The following is a 19,765-nucleotide window of genomic DNA, read 5'->3' on the forward strand; positions in this document are numbered from 1 at the left end:
CTAAGGCAAGCCAGACACAAAGTAAGAGAAATGATGTCGCATATACAACCAACTAAGGGCTCATATCCAGAACAGAAAACTCCCACAAAACAGTAAGAAAAAGACACTCCAATAGAAAAATAGGTGAGAGACTTGAAAAAGAACTTCACAAAAGAGATATTCAAATGCCTGTTAAACATATGAAAAAATGATCAATATGATTAATCATTAAGGAACTGCAAAGTCAAACCACAATAATAGCACAATGAGATATCCACCAGATGAGCTAAAATTAAGAACACTAACCAATGCTAAGTGTTAGCAAGAATGTAGAGCAACAGGAACTCTCACACCCTGCTAGAAGAAGGAGTGTACATTGGTTCAATCAACTTGAGAAAATTGTTTGACATTAGCTATTCAAGTTGAATGTATGCATCCAGCAATTCAACTCCTAGGTATATACCCAGCAGAAATGCAAACACTCCTGCAAGCAACAAAAAATGTGTATATAAACGTGTATATGTATAAGAATGTTCCTAATAGTTTGAAACTGGAAATAACTCAAATGTCCATCAACAGTAGACTAGATAAATATATTGCAGTATATTTTTACAATAGAATACCATTCAGCAATGAAAGTGAATAAGCTACGGCTACATGCTGAACTAAGATGAATCTCACCATCATAACGTAGAATGAAAGAAGCTAGTCACGAAAGAATATACACAATGCATACTGTATGATTCAATTTATATGAAAGTCCAAAACTTACTAAATTGTAGTGTTTAGGAATATATATTTACATGGCAAATCTAAAAAGAAAAGCACGGTAGTGATTGCCATGAAGGTCAAAACAATAACTCCCTACGGAGGGAGGGGGAGGGTGATGATTGGGAAAAGGAGCGTGGGATGTTGGCAAAATTCTATTTCTCTGCTTGGACAATAGCTACATAAGCATTTGCTCTTTAATAATTTGTTAAGCTGTATATTTGTTTGATGCATTTTCTTATAGTGTGTTATGTTATATTCATAATAAAAGCAATTTTTAAAGGAAGAAAACGAGAATACACCTAAATGTTTAGGGCCTAAGGGGACAGGAGCTTTGGATAGTTTTTCTTCTTTTGTGTAGCTGTCTCATTTTCTATAATAACAGACAATTAGTGATTAAAAAAGAAAAAAAACAGGGAGTCTGGAGTCAGACCTTACCTTAATTCAAACTCCAGCTCTCTCTTATCAGCTCTATGACATCAGGCAAGTCGCTTGTGTGCTTGTTTCCTTATCTGTGAAATGGGGATAATAATAGTAACTACCTTATTTGGCCAGTGTGCACACACGGAAGAGTGAGTAGCTGATCCATGGGAAGCCCTCACTGTTAGTTGCTATTGTAATAAGTCTAAATTACCTTGACCATGAAGAAACAAAGGTGAGGGAATTCCCTGGCAGTCCAGTAGTTGGGACTCTGTGCTTTCACTGCCATGGGCCGGGGTTCAATCCCTGGTCAGGGAACTAATATCCCACAAGCCAAGCAGCGTGGTCAAAAAATTTTTTTTAAAAAAGGTGCAATCTGGTATTTGGCATATAACGTTCATCACACTTCACTGTGACTGCTTAATTCCTTTTCTTCTCTGCCTGACAGAGGGCACCATGGGGACAGAGACAGTGTCTGCCTTGACCTACTGGCACCCCTAGCTCACAGCACAGAGCCGGAGTGAAAGGAGCCCAGGTGTTTGGCTTTCAGTGCGATGCTGTGGTAATGGCAGAAGGTGGACACCTGAGGGTGAACCTCGGCTCCCAAGCCCTGCCTCCATCCTTGCACGCCTCCCAACCGTCACCCCCGGCAGAGCTGCAGGCTCCCTTAGCTCAGGCACACTGAGGAGCCTAAAAGCAACCCTCCCTGGGGTCCTGGGTCTCACTGCCTTTAGGCAAAGTTCTTGGGAACAGCCCAGGGCATGATGGGAAGGACCCTTTGGCCTTGCTTCAGGGAAAGGATGAGGATGGGAAGAGGGAATGGGGTTGGGAGGCTCCAAGGAAGCCCCATCTGTTCCCTAGCAGGCTGTACAAGCCTGGATGACAGGGTATAAACCCAGCTCTGACAAGCTGCGTGGTTCCAGGGAGCCCCGGGGGAGCTGGGCAGGCAGTCCCAGGACTGTGGGCAGCTTCTAGCAGCTCCTTCGGGCTCTCACTCCTTGGTGAGCCCAAGGCTCAAGCTGGCTCTTCTGTCGTCAGTGATATGTTGGAAACTCCTCCCCGTACACAAAGTCCTTTCACAAACATAAATCCATTTTTTCTTCCTGACAAACCCGGAAGCTAACCAGTTGCCCATTTTATAAGGTAGGAGGCTAATGCAAACACAGAGCTCAGACCAAAGTCATCCAGCCTTGACCTCATCCCACACTCCTCCTTCCCCTCCATTTCTCCCCATGTCTGGCTTCCTAGAAGAGCAGGTAGGTGCAATGTGGGCCAGGACGTCCTTAGCCTCAGCAAAGCCCAGGGACGTTCAAGTTAGCCCTGGAGATCCCGGACCCTTCCTCACTCCCAGGGGATCAGGAAATGTGTTTGGCTTCTCCCTGGAGGCTGCAAAATGGCACGTGAGGGACTCTGAGTCTAGAGGTCAGGCCTAGGGTGGGAATCCAACCCAGAACTGTCTGACACAGGGCCCACCAGAGCTCTAACCCACTGCAAGGCACTGCCTCCTTTGGAAGGGTCTCGGGAGTGCTGTCCAATCCACATTCTGAAGGGTAGCCTGGGAGAGAAGCACAAAGGGCCTTATTAGAAGGGCATGCAGGAAGTAAAGGATTCCCAGAACACGGCATCTCTAGGTTTCCCAGCAGAGAAATGAGGGAGTTTTGGGGTTTTGAGAGAAAGATCCATAGGGTTTCAGAGCAGAAATATTAGTGTGTTAGGTAGAGAAAGGCTTCCTAAGAAGCAAGGGCTTTTAAATCTGAAACCTCATCAATAGTGGCAGAGGGGTCTGGGACTCCTTAGGAGGGAGCTGGAAGAGAGGTGGATAAAAGCTGGGGTAAAAGCTGCTGCTTATGGGTCCAAATTCAGGCTCCCTGGAGTCACTTCAGCAGCCTAGACAGCAGGTCACCACCACACAGGGCTCTTGAGAGGCGAGTCGAAAATGGCCCCAGCTCCATTTCCACAATCTATCCTAGCAACTTCCCCTCCTCAAGTAAATGTCAAGTAAGTAAAACGACAGGTGAACAGAATCTAGCTACAGACTGACCTCAAACCTCAGGACAGCCCCATTTTCAGCTCCCTTGGAAGACGTCTGGCCCTCACAAGATACTTTTAACCTCTTGAATTTCTGCTGGGAAGTTCCCACACCGTTTTCAGCTTACTGCTGAAAAGAAGGCAAACTGTTGCACCACCAGATAGGACTGAGAGAGGGCAAAAGGCGAAATACAAAAGGCAAAGTCAGCCAGAGAGGTAGAGAGAACCAGAACACTTTAGCAGCTGTGCCTGCAGTAACCTTCTCCATGCCTTCACCTTCATGGGCAGCAGCTGCTTTGATCAGAACCTGGGATTTGAATGAAGAGGTGATATCTCACACAATTAATGTGGGCTTTAGCCTCATGTAGGAATGTGGATATTCAGATAAAGCTCACACACTACATCTTGGTTCTCCCCCACTGCCTGCAGTGCTAGGTCCCAGATGTTAGTAGTATTAGACTGTATGCCAACTACATGAGCCAGTGCAGGGCCTGTTTTCTCCTCATCTAATTTCGCAAGTATGTCATCGAATGATTTCAAGGGGCCTAGCAGGTGTCAGGCAGTGCTGAGTAAGGGGCTAGAGATGAGTAAGGGCCAGTCTCAGTTCTCAAGCTCACACTCTGTGGAGCAAACCATAGCGAGGGCCGCCTCCTGCACACATTCTACTAAAGAGCTTGCACTCACCCTCTTGAGTTCACATCTAAAATCAAAACCGCAGTCAAGACATGCCTGCCTGCACAAATTCTAAATGTCTGTTTCCGTCTGCCTCACAACTTTCAACACATTCTTTTTCAGATAAGATAGAGAAACAGGAACTAAAGTGTTTTCTATTTTGCCGTTAGTACCAACATTTGGTGCAGTGCTCCTGGCCTCTCCAGAAACTGACACTGAAAGAAGGCAACAGACAATACCACATGTAAGTAGGATGTATTAGTGCTGTAAGACTCAAATGTGGGTCTTATCTGTGCCATTCAATCCCGTTTACGCCTTTGCCTCATTTAACCCAACAAACCAATTCCAGTACAGAAATGTTCACCACAATATTATTTCTGAACCAAAAATTGGAAACCATCTAAACATTCAAGAGGAAAATAGCTAAATAAATTATGTAGCTATTAAATGTTTTTAAAGAATATTAATGATAGGATCTGTTAGGTAAAAAGCAAGATACAAAACGCTATAGAGGTCAAATTCATTTAAAAATTGTTAACATACACATATGTGTGAATTATATACACATTTATAGACCAGTGGCTTGGGTGCCTCTGTAAGACACTGGCAGCATTTTAAATCAACGTACAGTCTGATGCTCCAAAAGTCAGAGGCTACTTGATTGCAGCACTGGGACATGGGTAGCAAAGACTGTGCCATCAGGAAGCACCCAAGAACACCAGATCCACCAAGGGGGATGATCCTCCAGGATCGGGGGGCTTCAACAGGGAGACAACAGGGAAGCTAGGATGCTAGAAGTGCACATTGATTTAGCTGCTTTACTTTTCTTTGCAATCCTACTTTGCTACAGTTTTCAATAAACTTCAGTACATAACAGTAAACTAGACCTAAAGTAAGATCTAGAAATGTACGTGGAATTCATAGAAGCACAGTCCTATTGCTAAAAGGAATAAAAGCAAGCTAATCAGCTTACCTTCCTCCCAGACACAGCACTACCCATCTATCACCACCCAAATGAAGGACCCCATGCCATCATTAAAATGAAACACATTATAAAATCATGGATTTATATCTTTGCCATTTATTTTTTAAAATCTTATTCAAAATATTAAATAATACAATTTCAGATATGAAAAAAATTACTGCAATAAATCAGTTCAGGTGTACTTCCACTCTGCTTCCCTTCCTTATTGTAACAGTAAATTGTCCAGCCGAGAGCAACAATGGACTGCCCTGCCTCTTCCATCTCTACACAAACCGCATGCCCACTGGCTCATCCGGGCTTTGTGAGTGGTGTTTAACATATATCAGGGGTTATGTTTTCTAAAAAGTTGTCGTGACACTTGTAAGAAGTCAACCAGGTTTCAAATCACATATTTACATATTGATCAACACCTTATGATAGAAAGACAGGCTAAAATTAAATACAGTAAATAATTTCCAGTTTCTATTAAAAAAGAACAAGAAAACAAAACAAATACAGGGGGAGAAAGAGTCAGCGTACACATATATCCTTCATGTATACAAACAACTTCATTCAGGTATAATTTTAATTTGAAAGACTTAGATACAATATTATTTAAGTGATATGGCCCCTAAAATTTATTCAAACTTACTATAAAAAAATAAACAAGTGAACAAATATGGTATAATTTTAAACTCTGCCCCTAGCTTGAAAGCTTGGAGAAACCCATGCTACAATCAGTTGCTAAGTAAAAGCAATTATTCACGTATTTAAAATTTTATGACAATTTCTACCTCTAAATTTAATTCAGTAATTCAAACCAAAAAATGCTCTCTATAACATTTTATTTATGTCCACTGCAAACTGCAGAGTCTCTACTGCCAGAATTTCTAGACAAATTTATTAATGTGTTACTTAAAATTGTGGTCAGAATGAGCAATAATAAATTATGTATAAGTTATCCAAAAATATCCAAAGCAATTTTCCTGGAAGAAAAAAATGTTACTTATATATAAAGCATTATTACATACATCCTTACATACATAGATACAGTTTGACAGCACAAAGAAATGTGTGCTTAAGAAACAGTATTTGGATGGCAGAAAGAGAATCTGAGTCAGCAGTATCAGATGTGTTACAATTTAATTGTAAGTTTGGGATCTTTTAAAAGTAGCATTACTAACACTTCCAGAAAAAGCACAATAAAGAAATCTAAAACAATAAAAACAGGTAATGCTTAGCTCCACATTTTGGACACCTGATTGAATTCAACTCTAAAAATGTAGATAAAAAAATTATATACTCCTTGTTCATGATACTTAACTTCCAAAGCACCAAGGCAAAATAAAGAGAGGCCCACCTCTCATTTAAGTACTAACTGCCAATGGTGAACATCTGCACAATATCATATAAAAAGTCAAGCAAATAAAATTACGTAATAAGCAAACGCAAATCACAGTGCTTTAAAATATATAATCATTGGTAATCTTCAGAGAAGGCATTGCCTCATTAACATTCTGGTCTAGACGATGATATTCCACTGTTTTGGAACAAAGACCATCACGCCATTTCCTGCTTTGAACCAGAAGGAAAATCTGGAATAAAGCAAAATAAATCAGATATGCAAAAAAGAAAATAGAGGACATGCTAAAAGTTTTTTATAACAAGTGAAGTATCTCTCTCCTAGGTTCCCAAATACAAAAGTAAAATGTCAACAAAAGGGCTACTTTGTTTTCCATCTTGTAAACAAGGTGAGACAGTGCTTTTTAAATTTTAATGTACATAGGAATGCCTATTAAAGACTGATTCCTGGCCTCTCTCTTCAGAGGTGAGTTACTAGATTGCAGTGGAGTCCAGGAACCTACCTGTTTAACAAGTCCCTTAGGTATTTATAATAGAGATGGTCCAACACTAAACACTGGAATAAAATATCACTGGCATTCAAAATTTTGTCCACCTACAAATATTTACAGAGCTAGTGATAGACCACTAAACCACAAATAACCAAAGGGTTTGTTTGCTTGTTTTCTAAGTCAAAACAACAAGCAAAATATTAGAATCACTGATTCTCAAAGCTGGAAGGCATTGTGAAATTCTCTGGTCCAGTTCTATCATTTCGCAAGTGAGAAAAAGGTCCCAAAGGGGAAGGTGGCTGCCAGGAATGACAAAGCAAGGTACAACAAAGTCAAGACTGAGATTTCCTGGTCAATAAGTATTAAAAAGGACATTGTGCTTGATCTCCCTTTAAATGTTTAAAAAGCTTAACTATTTAGCTCTGGGACTACACAGTGCCCAGATGAACCCTCACACTAAATTATCCATCCAGTCCTATTTATGCCTCCTCTGCCTCATGTAGTCCAACACACCAATTCCAGTACAGCAGTGTTCATCACAACATTATTTCTGAACCAAAAATTGAAAACCATCTAAATACTCAGCAGGAAAAGGAAAATAGCCAAATAAATTATGTAGCTATTAAATCATGTTTTTAAAGAATATTAATGATATGAAAAATGCTCATGATTTGTTAGGTAAAAGGCAAGATACAAAACTCTATATGAAATAATCAAATTCATTTAAAAATTAACATACACATATATGTCTGAACTATACACACATTTACAGACCAGAAATATACCAAAATGTTAATAATGCTCAGCTTTGGGTAGTAGCTTATATTCTCTTTTCTACACTTTTCTGTGTCCCTAAAAAAGACATGTAATACTTTAACAACCAGGGGAAAAAGTTATCAAAATATCATTAAGTTCAGTGCTTAATAAATTAGAAGTCCTAAATTAACAATCTCTCTCCACAAGTACTCCCAATGAAGTAGCAATGCTAAGTTAAGATACAAAACCTTTTTTTTAAAAAATCACTGGGCTTTGGTTTTGCTCAATAAAAATATTTTGGCTTCTTTTTTTAGAAGCACATGTAGTAAAGCATTCTGTCTTTCATTTGTTAAAATACACCACAGATTTATAAACTGATATGAGACATCTTGATATTTTACCATCAATTGAAACCTGACCAAAAAAGAAAAAACTCTGAATCAGCAAAAGCATTAATAAGAAATATGACTGAGATGATAGAGGGCAACTAGAGGGGGTGAAAAATCCCAAACTTACCTTCCTTTTGTTGTGATATGTAATATAAACAACAGCAATACAAAAAGCAAAAATAATAAGATGGAAAAAGAAATGGCTATCTTCTTCTTCTATATTTGAGGGTGGGGTCTTAAAAGGTCTCACTGACTGTTCAATTTCCATATAGCTCCTGTTTTCTTCCAAGGCCTCATTGGACTCATCGTCCCGGGGGCTGGTGGTCCAGTCGTAGTCTGGTTCTCCATAATCTCCATTGTCCAGAGTGTCTTTGGCAGTGGACGGAGAACTATTCAGTGTGCGAAGATCCTCCTCCTCTATGCTAGGATCTTCATTGTTATCAGCTTCCTCTTGGGACAGAGAAGTAGTAGGCGAGGGATGAGGGGACAGAGATGCCACTCCACTTTTTTCTGTACTAGTTGTGGGAGGAAGAGTGGTGCTGATTTGGGAAATAGAAGGTTTGGTTTGGTTTTCATTTGTTAAAGCATTCGTATTTGGAGAAGAAACATGTGTCTCGAGTACAGTCTGGCTCAGCGCATCAGTCCGTGATAGAGCTAAAATAAGTAAATAAAGAACATTAAACTGAAATCTTCAAATTTATCTCCACCAAGCTAGAAGCACATATACCTAAATTTTTCACTAAGCTAGGATCAGCCACCTGTCTTTCTGTTCTGGGGTTGGGGTAGAGTCTGGGTACTGAAGTCAAACCTCTGTGAAATGAAAACAGAGGGTACAAGCTCTGTGTGAACTTTGCCACTGTGACCTAAAGTCAAACCCCTCTCTATTCTTTCTTTTCTTTTTCTTACAGTGGCAGGCTATGTAATGCAGTAGGTCTCTTATGCTGCATAAGTTGTTACTATCTGGCAAGGCAATTGTTATCTGATGAATATTTCATTTTTTATTTCAATTTATTTCTTTTTAATTTTTTAATTTTTTCATTTTTTTATTTCATTTAAATTCAATGCCCAAAACTGAGATATACATGTAATGCTGTCAGCAATTATACTGTATTTTCCTAGTCCGTTCACCCTTCTACTCCCTTAGTAGACCATTCACATTTTCCTCTGTCCTCAAACTTCTAACACCTTCTCTGTTGTCCTCATTTTTAAAGGCTAACATCACTTCCTAACTTCTCTGAGAAAAATGAAGCCATCAGAAGAGAACTTCCATGTACTACCAGAACTCTAGGCTCATAAGTCCAACTGCCTACCTGACATCTCCTCTTAGACGTCTGTCATTCAAATTAACATGTTCAAAATGAATTCTGACTTTGACTTCCAGGAAGATGGAGTAGATGTATTTTTCCCTATTCTTCCCACTAAAAACAAATTAAAACCCTGCATATTACATATAAAATAACATAAGACGACTCCGAAAGGTGGAAAGAATAAGGCAGAGTGTTTAGAGACCTCACGACAGGAGAAACAACCCAGTGGTGACTTTTCTGGATTTTCTTTTTACCTCACGTATTCCAGACTTGAGTTGAAGAGACCAGCAACCTGGAAACACCAGGGGTATGGACAAAAAGGGCCACCCAAAAAGCCTGCTCTCTCTTGCCAGGAGATCAGGAGAGAGGCAGCCTAGCAAGAAAGAAAACTTTTAGACAGTGACTGCTCTACTCCAAGCAAACAACACAGAAAAAACTGTGGCTCCACTCACACCTCCACCAGCAAAGACCGAGTGGGGAGCCTAGATTTCCACCCTCACCAAGCTGTAATGAGGTGCCCTTTCCCCTCCACAATAGGATGATGTCAGAGGAGGCCTAGTGAACAGTCAAGACTTTAACCATGGTCTAGCAGTAATGAGGCCACCCCCAACAATATTTCAGTGCAGACCATGAGAGGAGCCAAAACTCCCACCACTGCCCAGAATTAACAGGACCACCACCACCCTTCAGGTGTCAACACAGATCAAGTGGAGACCCTAGATTTCTAGCTCTACCTGCCAGTAATGTGCACCAATCCCCACCTCCCCTGCCAGAGCAATGTCATAAAAAGCCAACTAAAAGAGAAAGTTTAAGACCAGAGTCTTAACAACACAAAGTACCACAATTTACCCCATACAAAATACATAATTTGAATAGCCCTTTAACTATTAAGGAAACTGAATTTTTAATTTTAAAACTCCCCAAAATCAAATCTCCTGGCCTAGATGGTTTCACTGGAGAATTCTACCAAATGTTTAATGAAGAATTAACACCAATTCTACACAATCTCTTCCAGAGACTTGCAGAGGAGGGAACACTTCACAATTCATTTTATGAAGCTAATATTATTATCCTGATACCAAAACCAAAGCCACTACAGAAAAAGAAAATTACAGACTGATATCTTTCATGAACAGAAATGAAAAAATCCTTAACAAAATATTAGCAAATAGAAATCAACTTTAGGACTTCCCTGGTGGTGCAGTGGTTAAGAATCCACCTACCAATGCAGGGGACATGGGTTGGAGCCCTGGCCCGGGAAGACCCCACATGCCGCGGAGCAACTAAGCCCGTGCGCCACAACTACTGAGCCCGCGCGCCTAGAGCCCGTGCTCCGCAACAAGAGAAGCCACCACAATGAGAAGCCCGCACACCACAACAAAGAGTAGCCCCGCTCACCGCAACTAGAGAAAGCCCGCGTGCAACAGCAAAGACCCAACGCAGCCGAAAATAAATAAATGAATAAATTTTTTTAAAAAAGAAATCAACTTTAATATAAAGTTCACTGGTGGCCTAGTGGTTAGGATCCTGGGTTTTCGCTGCCATGGCCCGAGTTCAATCCGTGGACGGGTAACTGAGATCCCACAAGCCACGCAGTGCAGACAAAAAAAAAAAGAAAGAAAGAAAGAAATCAGCAATACATAAAAAGAATGATACTCCATGATCACTAAGGTTTATTCCAGGGATGCAAGACTGGCTCAATACTCAAAAATCAATGTAATCCACCATATTAACAAGCTAAACGAACCTCAGCCTAAGTCTCACACCTTTTACAAAAATTAACTAAAAATGTATCACAAATTTAAATGTAAAACTACACAGATTTTTTTAAAAAGACTTAGGACAAAATCTTCAGAATCTAGGACTAGGCAACAAATTCTTTGACCTGATACCAAAAATACATAAAAGAAAAAATTCATAAATTGAATTCCATCAAAAGTTTTATTTATTTTTGGCTGCGTTGGGTCTTCGTTGCTGCGCATGGGCTTTCTCTAGTTGCGGCAAGTGGGGGCTACTCTTCGTTGCAGTACGCAGGTTTCTCATTGCGGTGGTCTCTCTTGTTGTGGAGCACGGGCTCTAGGCACACGGGCTTCAGTAGTTGTGGCACGCAGGCTCAGTAGTTGTGGCTCGCGGGCTCTAGAGCACAGGCTCAGTAGTTGTGGCGCACGGGCTTAGTTGCTCCGTGGCATGTGGGGTCTTCCCAGACCAGGGCTCGAACCCATGTCCCCTGCATTGGCAAGCAGATTCTTAACCATTGCGCCACCAGGGAAGCCCAATTCCATCAAAATTTAAAAACTTTTTTTGGTGAAAGACCTTCCTGTAAGGATGAAAAGACAAGCTACAAAGTGGGAGAAATATTTGTAAGCCCCATACCCAACAAAGGCCTAGTATCTAGAATACATAAAATCAAAAAGCAAACAATCCAATTAGAACATGGGCAAAAGACATAAAGAGACATTTCACCAAAAAGAATATACAGATGGTAAATAAGCACATGAAAAGATGTTAACCATTAGGGAAATGCAAATAAAAACCTCAATGAGAGAGCTTCCCTGGTGGCAAAAAGATTAGTGGTTGCCAGGATTTCAGGAGGGAGTAGGGATAGGAAGAAAGTGAGGGTGACTATAAAAGAGCAACAGGAAAGATCCTTATGGTGATGGAAATGCTCTGTATCTTGATTGTATCGATATCAGTATCCTGGTTGTGATATTGTACTACAGTTCTGCAGGATGTTATCACTGGGAAAAACTGGGTGAAGGGTACACAGAATTTCTGTATTTTATTTCTTACAACTGCAAGTGAATCTACAATTATTTCAGAATGAAAAGGTTAAAGAAATGCATTTTTACTCCCCACTCCAAAAAGAAAAAACAAACAAAAACAAAAACTTGATCTATCTATAGTCTCCCTCTCAGTTAATGGCAACTCCATTTTTCTGTTACTCAAGCCAAAAGCCTTGGAGTCATTATTTTAACACCCCACATCCAATCTGTTTCTCTGCCTTCAAAATATATGCAGAATTTGAAGAGTTTTCACCCCTCCATTGCTACTGCCTAGCCGAAGCCACCACAATCTCACCTGGATTATTATGGTAGTCTTCTAAATGATCTGTCTGCTTCTACCTTAACCCCTAGTGTCCACTCTCAACATAACAGCCAGAGTTATCCTGTAAAAACTTAACTTAGATGACGTTACTCCTCTGCTTAAAACCATCTAGTAGCTCTCCATTTCTCTCAAGAGTGAAATTCAAAGTCTTTATAACAGCCTATAAGATCCTATATGATCTGGTCCCCATTATCTCAGTGCTGCTATCTCCTACTAATCTTCCTAACTATTCTATCCCCACTGCCTACTTAACAGATAGCAAGCATTCAATAAATATTTATTGAAAATGCTCAACTCTCACCACAAATCCTACACTGCTTCCCAAGTAGCATTTTTGCACCTACTACACCCTCTGAAAAGCCTTTCTCATAGTTCTCAGCCAGGTAAAACCCCACCACTCTTCTAAGGATATCTCCAACATCACCCTATTTGTTGTTGTAACTCCAATACCTAGCACCAAGTAGGAGCAGAGTTAATAAATACTGTTCAAGGAGTAAAAATGTGGAAGCTGGAACTTCCCTAGCGGTCAGTGGTTAAGACTCGGCGCTTCCACTGCAGAGGTCAAGGGTTCGATCCCTAGTTGGGGAACTAAGATACCGCATGCCGTGAAACGAAGCAAAAAAAAAAAAAAAACACGTGGATGTTATATACAAGAAAACAAACTAGGACTTTATCTGAAACATTTGATGTAAATTAGATCAACCTCCTGGACTGCCACTCCTTCAAATGAAAGAGGTTGATCCAGTCAGCTATAAAGAGTATTCAGAACAAAGTGATAACTCTGACTTTATGGATTTAATTGTTTGAGTTTATATATATATATATATATATATATATATATAAAACTTTAGACTTCTAAATATTGATATATGTTCCATTTCTACCCTTTCCTATTTGATATTACCTCTCTAATTAAAACTTAACACTTTAAAAATTAAAATTTTTTAATTTAATTCTCTCCTACTGGTACCTTTTTAAAAACTGCCTTAAAATAAACTATATCAATATTTCTCAAACAAGAATGCAGAAGACCCTGAGAATTCATTCACACACTGAATTCTGGGAAACAATGCCTTAAAAATTAAATACATTACACATTAAATAAATTTAGGCAACATCTAGGAGCAATATGATGGTCAATGTAGAAAGTAGGCACTTTTGAAATGGCATGGCAAGACTAGGTCATATGGTGAGCATCCAGTGATCCAAAATAACACTTACATTAATTTTTTTAAACTTTATCAAAACAAAAACATCTGTAAAAAGTCTTACAGATTGCCAAGAATACACCCAAGCACTGAAATTTTAAGAAACTTAATATGGAACAAGTTTAAATAAATCTGATATGGAAACTTTCTAACTTCCTATGCTTACTTGAAGTTTGGAATGCAATATAGTCTAGCTAGACTTTAATTTTCTTATTACAAGAGTAATTACTTTGAAATCACTTTACCATAAGGCACACTTACAAAGAACATTTATATTACCCAAAGCTTTACACATGCTACACTGTACTACAATGGAGCTGCTTCCCTATTAAAAGCATACACGTTAGTTTTCATTTAAGTTATTTTCAGTAGGGAATAATCTGAATTTAAAATTGATATATACAAAAACTTAATAAAAGAAAACCATTCCCTGAAATGTCCCAGTATCGTTGGAGCAATGTTTATGGGGCCCTAACAAATAAAAAAAGACAAGAGGACACCTTAATACTCCACACTCACCCTCGCTTACCCACACATCAGAAAATTTTCAACCATCTCTTAAGAGAAAAAGTTGTTTCTGAAACTACAGTTACCAGCTACATATTCCCCAAACTGTATATCTTAAGCACTCCAGCAAGAAATATAAATGCTTAAATGTCAGTTTTTTCTTAGACGATTAAATGACCAAAACAACCATGCTACTTAAGTACTTTAGGAACAGGAGTATCTGCATCAACCAGAGAAATCCTCATTATATTTTACTAACGATAAAAGGGCCTTGGGAAAATGGGCCACAGTCCTTTCCCACAGACTTACAAACACTTCTGGGAGGGTGGTCCAGGTGCCCTGCCCTCACTGCTGCTGGGGAAACCCAAGTAAGTAACCGCAGCACTGTAGTACAGGAATGTATGGCTAGACGGCCCCTGTTGGCAAACAAATGAACACTATCCCATTCATACTGTTTTTCATCTGAACTCAAACAAGATTTAGGCAGAAAAAGCAGGATCGTGTCTTGGCCTGAAATAAAAAAGGGACTACTAAACAAGATACTGCTTAATCATTATAAATTCTTACTAGTGGATTTGTTCCCCCTAAGTCTCAGGCCCTGGTCTACAGGTTTCCTCTTTTCTCAATAAAGCCTTCAATATCTTGATTCACAATGTAACATTTCTAAGAAAAGGAATACTTAATCGTGCAGCACTATTTACAATAGCCAAGACATGGAAACAACCTAAGTGCCCATGGATCAATGAATGGATAAAGAAGTTGTGGTACACATACACAGTGGATTATCATTCAGCCACAAAAGAGAATGGAATCTTGCCATTTGCAACAACATGGATGGATCTTGAGGGCATTATGCTACGTGAAATACGTCAGTCAGAGAAAGACAGATATATGGTTTCATTTACATGTGGAATCTAAAAACCAAAACAAAACAAATAAAAACAAATAAAAAAGCTAAACTCATAAATACAGAGAACAGAATGGTGGTTGGAGGGAACGGGGGCAGGGTGGAGGTGAAGGCAATCAAAAGGTACAAACTTCCACTTATAAAATAAATAAGTCATGGGGATGCAATGTACAGCACGGTGACTATAGTTAATAATACTGTACTGCATATCTGAAAGTTGCTAAGAGAGTAAATCTGACAAGTTCTCATTATAAGAAAAAAATGTTAACTATGTGTGGTGATGGATGGTAACTAGACTTATGTGTGATCACAGTGTATGCAAACATCAAATCATTACGCTGTACACCTGAAACTAATATGTCAATTATACCTCAATAAAAAATAAATAAATAAATACTTAAATCCTACAGATCCATTAAAATGAAGCAGGGTTGTCTGGTTAACCCAGGACACAGAGAAGGGGGACCATGTTTACAAAGAATCTCCCTTGTCCCAGAACTCCTCTTCTCCTCCCAAGCCCCTCAGGAGTCCAACGCCCCAGCATTCTGGCTCTTTACCAAGCCCCAGAACCTCCCAGTCCTCACAGATGCACCAATACTCAAAGACAGCTCTTTTCCTTTCACTTTCGCTCTCCAAATTATTCCATCGGCTCGGTCCGGTCAGTGCCCCTACCCACCTTCGTCTTTACCGCTGATCTCACCCGTTCTGCAAAGCCCCCGCCTTCCCTTGGCCCAGCTAGACCCCTGGGCACCCGCACCTGACCTTGGGACTCTCTCTAGACACCACACCTCCTACTCTCGGCTGTCTCCTCAGCACCTGTCCCCTCTGTGCTCTCTTCTAGACCCTCCTAACTCCCATCTCTGTAAAGAAAAAAAAGAAAAAAAAAAGTTACATGCCATTCCAGTTCTACAAGAATCAAGCTATTAGCCACTGCAGTTGCCCACCTACAGTGGATCTGAGGGGAACTCAGGATGGAGAAAAACAGGATAAAGTATTCTGTTTTGGATACACGGGTCCTAGACAAGTAAGATGCATACCTAAGGAAGAATTTCAATAACCCCAGAATCTTGCGTCTTTCCATACAAAGCACTAAAATTATGAACTTCAGATGTCTGTTCTTTATGATGAGCAGTAATCTTTTGATGTTTGACTACATGTTTTTTTCCCAGCAAAAAATTCATGCATTAACCTGGCTCCTGCCTCACCTCTTCGAACAATTTCTCAGAACTGAGAAACTGGCTCCCCCCGCTACAGCCTTCAGTAAGACACTGAATAAACTCACAGTTCTTACAGTTGTGCGTTTTTGTTTTTGTTTGTAATCGACACCTCCAAGGAATCTTGGAGACCGCATCACCGCCATTCTCTGTGGCAACCCATTCTACAAGACTCTCTAGACACCACCACCACTCCTCCCTCCCCGCCCATCTACACGCTCGCTGCCTGGGTCCCTGCAGCTCTCAACCCCACTTCTCAGGCCTCTTGGAGACCCCACCTCCACAGACCCCTTCAGACAGCCTACTCTCCCTCGTCGGGGCTGTAGAGACCCTGCCCCTCTAGACATCGCCACCTGCTCCGGACACTCGGAAGCGCCCGTTCCCTGGCCGGGCCCGTCTTGGCGTTCCGCGCCCGGGCTCTCCCCGTCTTCCCGCGACCTCCCTACCGCCGCGCCCCATTTACCACTGGACATGGTGGCGGACGCAGGCAGAAGCGCCAGAACCAGCAGCAGCGCCAGCCCTCCGGGGACCTGGATGGCCGGCCTGGGCCGCAGTTTCGCTTGCTGGGATCCCCTCATCCTCCTCAGGGCGGCGGCGGCCATAACGGTCTCGGCTGCGAGCCTGCGCGGTTGCTAGGCTCTACGTCATGACGTCAGACGCTGCGTATGGCATCGCGGCCGTAGGCGTTTACGTCCCAACGTGATGACGTGGCAGCCTGGAGTGGGGTTCTGGGAGCGGGAATGAGGGAGAGGGATAGTGGGAGTTAAGGCAAAGAGAAGCACCAGAAACTCGGCTGCAAGCTAAGGATGTATTGTGTAAGGTGTGAAGAGAGTCACAATGAGCCCCTTCTTCCCACGTGATGGGCTACTATACAGCTAATAACTTTTAGAACATTTTTAGAAGGAATATCCAGCTGTGTAATAGACTGATCCCAAAAGAGAAGTAACTGCCCCCCCACTCCTAAAGGCAAAGGAGGGCTTCCCTGCTGGCGTAGTGGTTAAGAATCCGCCTGCCAATGTAGGGTACACGGGTTCGAGCCCTGGTCCGGGAAGATTCCGCATGCCTCGGAGCAACTAAACCCCTGTGCCACAGCTACTGAGCCTGCGTTCTAGAGCCCATGAGCCACAACTACTGAAGCCCACGCGCAGGGAGCCTGTGCTCCACAAGAGGAGCCACCGCAATGAGAAGCCTGAGCACCACAACAGAGTAGCCCCTGCTCGCCGCAACTAGAGAAAGCCCGCGCGCAGCAACAAAGACCCAATGCAACCAAAAATAAACAAAAAAAAGGCAAAGGAAATAAATGTTGAGTGGGTGGTGGAATTTTAGGTAAGTGTTCTATTTTTAACATTTCCCCATAATCATTTATTACTTCAACAAATACTTAGTACCTCTCCATATTTCAATATACAGCACTGAACAAAACAAACTCCCCACCTTTGTGGAATTTATTTTTCTGTGAGGGAGACTATAGTGTAAAATACATACTATATACAATGGTAAAGGTATTATGGAGGAAAAGCAGGGAAGTGGGCTAGGAAGGAGGTGTGCAAACAGCTTCCACATTTCCTACAATAAGCTTCTTTTAAATTTTGTTAACTTAAACCCCCCAGAATATGAAAATGCAAATTTAGAAACTTCCAGGAAGTTCCCTTAGGGCCCTAGCCACAATGCTTTGGTCTGTGTGTTCCGTGAATGTTTTCTTTTTTTTTTTTTTTTTTTTAAAGAGCGCCGCTTAAATGAGCTCCAGAGACGGGCGCGAGCCCGTGAATGTTTTCTTAATGTCTATAGGCTTCAGCTCGTAAAATTACATTTGATTGATTTGCAGGAAAATCAGCATGGCATGAAGCAAGACATTTATTTTACCCCACAGCTTCACCACTCTGGTCTCCATGATTTCCTCAGAGGATCGCTGCTATCCCCCAGAGACAGTTGAGCTGCCTCTGAAGAGAGAAAAGCCTGTGTTCTCCTGAATCTGGTTTCCCTTAACATTTTATCTGGCACTAGTGACCGCTCAAAAACACACAAACTCTGTGTTGTTAAGAAAACTAAGAGGTCATTCATCTATTCATTTCCTTAAGCCCACCACAAGCCCAGATAGACTGAATGGTCCACTCATTGCAAAACTTCTAGGGTAGCCAGGGTACAAAGTCCTCCCAAGTTCCCCTGGAGCTTTCCCTCTGTGAGTACAGAAACCATCACTCAGTTTAACGAATAAGCCTCTCAGTTCTAGCTTGTGCATGTTGGGAGATTCAGACTTAATCAGGCCTTTTTCCTGTAATAAACACACCTTCAATCCTCTCTTCTTTGTCCACTTTGTTCCTTTGGCCCCATACCAGATTATTTCAATTCTCTTACTAGTGAGATATCATGAACTCAAGGCATTTTGCACAATACTCTGACATGCTACATGCAACAACCAGAAAATATGTAAATGGGAGGAAAATATTCCCTCAGAGGGCCCTTTGTACATTTCAAAATACCAGTACTGCACCTGGCTTCTGACTGGATGTACCCAACAACCATTATGCACCAAAATCTCTGGACACATTTAATAAAGTGAACTTTGAAATAGCTGTGGGTCCTTATGAACCTGATGAAGACAGTATAACAAATACTGAGGCCAGCAGGTTTGGGGTGACCAGTTACACAAAATGCTATAAGTAAATCTGATACCTGTTGGGAATTGTCACTTCCAAACATCCATAAAAAGGAATTCTGCCTAAAAATATTTATCATTGAATAGAAAAAAATGTCTACATTTGATGAAGCTGGATAATGTATATGCAGAGTTACTATTCTATTGATACTTCGTAAACATTTGAAATCCGTTATTTTTTTATATATGGCAGAATTCTGAAACCATATCCAATGACCCATGCCTTTATATGATCCCCTGCCCTTGAGTGTGGGAGGAATCTGTGAATATGATGGGATATCACTCCTGTGATTAGGTTATGATGTGTGGACAGTTGACTTTAATGGGAGATAATCCTCAGTGGACCTGACCTAATCAGGTGAGCCCTTAAAAGGACTGGAATGCTTATAAAATAAGTAAGTTATGGGGATGTAATGTACAGCATGGTGAGCATAATTAATTGTACTGTGTTATATATTTGAAAGTTGCAAAGAGAGTAGATCTTAAACGTTCTTATCCCAAGAAAAAAACAATTCTGTACAGTGATGGATGTTAACTGGGCTTATTGTGGTGATCATTTCACAATATATACAAACATCAAATCATTATGTTGTACACCTGAAACTAATATGTTATAGGCCAATTATATCTTAATTTTAAAAACAAATTTTTTAAAAATTATAAAGGTGTTTGGGCTCTTCTGGAGGACTTGAAGTAGGGAAGGATTTGACAGTGAAATTTTTCTGTTCCAGCTCTGAAGATGGAGGACACCACATGGCAAGGAATGCAGGTGGCCTCTATTTGCTGAAAGTGGCCCCTAGCTGATGGCCAGCAAGGAAACAGAAACCACTATCTTACAACTAAAAGTAACTGAATTCTGCCACAACCATATGAGCCTGGAAGAGGACCCCAAACTTCAGATGAGAACACAGTCCGGCTGACATCCTAATTTCAGCACTGTGAGAAACTTAAGAGAGCCCAGGCACCCGGTGCTTGGACTTCAGACCGACAGACCTGTGAAATAATTAAGTGTTGTTTTAAGTCACTAAATCT

General features: G+C 40.9%; 1 protein-coding gene across 1 annotated transcript; it reads right to left on the minus strand.

Annotated features, from left to right (window-relative positions):
* Positions 1 to 4,928: 4,928 nt before the first annotated feature.
* C4H5orf15 (chromosome 4 C5orf15 homolog) lies at positions 4,929 to 16,728 on the minus strand. Its single transcript, XM_061188170.1, has 3 exons — positions 16,541 to 16,728; positions 7,957 to 8,483; positions 4,929 to 6,426 (listed from the first exon to the last, which is right to left on the minus strand). The coding sequence occupies exons 1-3, from the start codon at positions 16,677 to 16,679 to the stop codon at positions 6,295 to 6,297; spliced, it is 798 nt and encodes a 265-aa protein (XP_061044153.1). The 5' UTR covers positions 16,680 to 16,728; the 3' UTR covers positions 4,929 to 6,294.
* Between the last annotated feature and the right edge of the window lie 3,037 nt (positions 16,729 to 19,765).

Source organism: Eubalaena glacialis, chromosome 4 (genome assembly GCF_028564815.1).
Source record: "Eubalaena glacialis isolate mEubGla1 chromosome 4, mEubGla1.1.hap2.+ XY, whole genome shotgun sequence".
Lineage (NCBI taxonomy): Eukaryota > Metazoa > Chordata > Mammalia > Artiodactyla > Balaenidae > Eubalaena > Eubalaena glacialis.

Coding starts and splice junctions, on each gene's coding strand:
- C4H5orf15 (XM_061188170.1), bottom strand. CDS start 16,679: ATGGCCGCCGCCGCCCTGAGGAGGATGAGGGGATCCCAGCAAGCGAAA. Junction 8,484..16,540: donor GTCCGCCACCATGTCCAGTG/GTAAATGGGGCG, acceptor TACTTATTTTAG/CTCTATCACGGACTGATGCG. Junction 6,427..7,956: donor CATATCACAACAAAAGGAAG/GTAAGTTTGGGA, acceptor GCTTTATTCCAG/ATTTTCCTTCTGGTTCAAAG.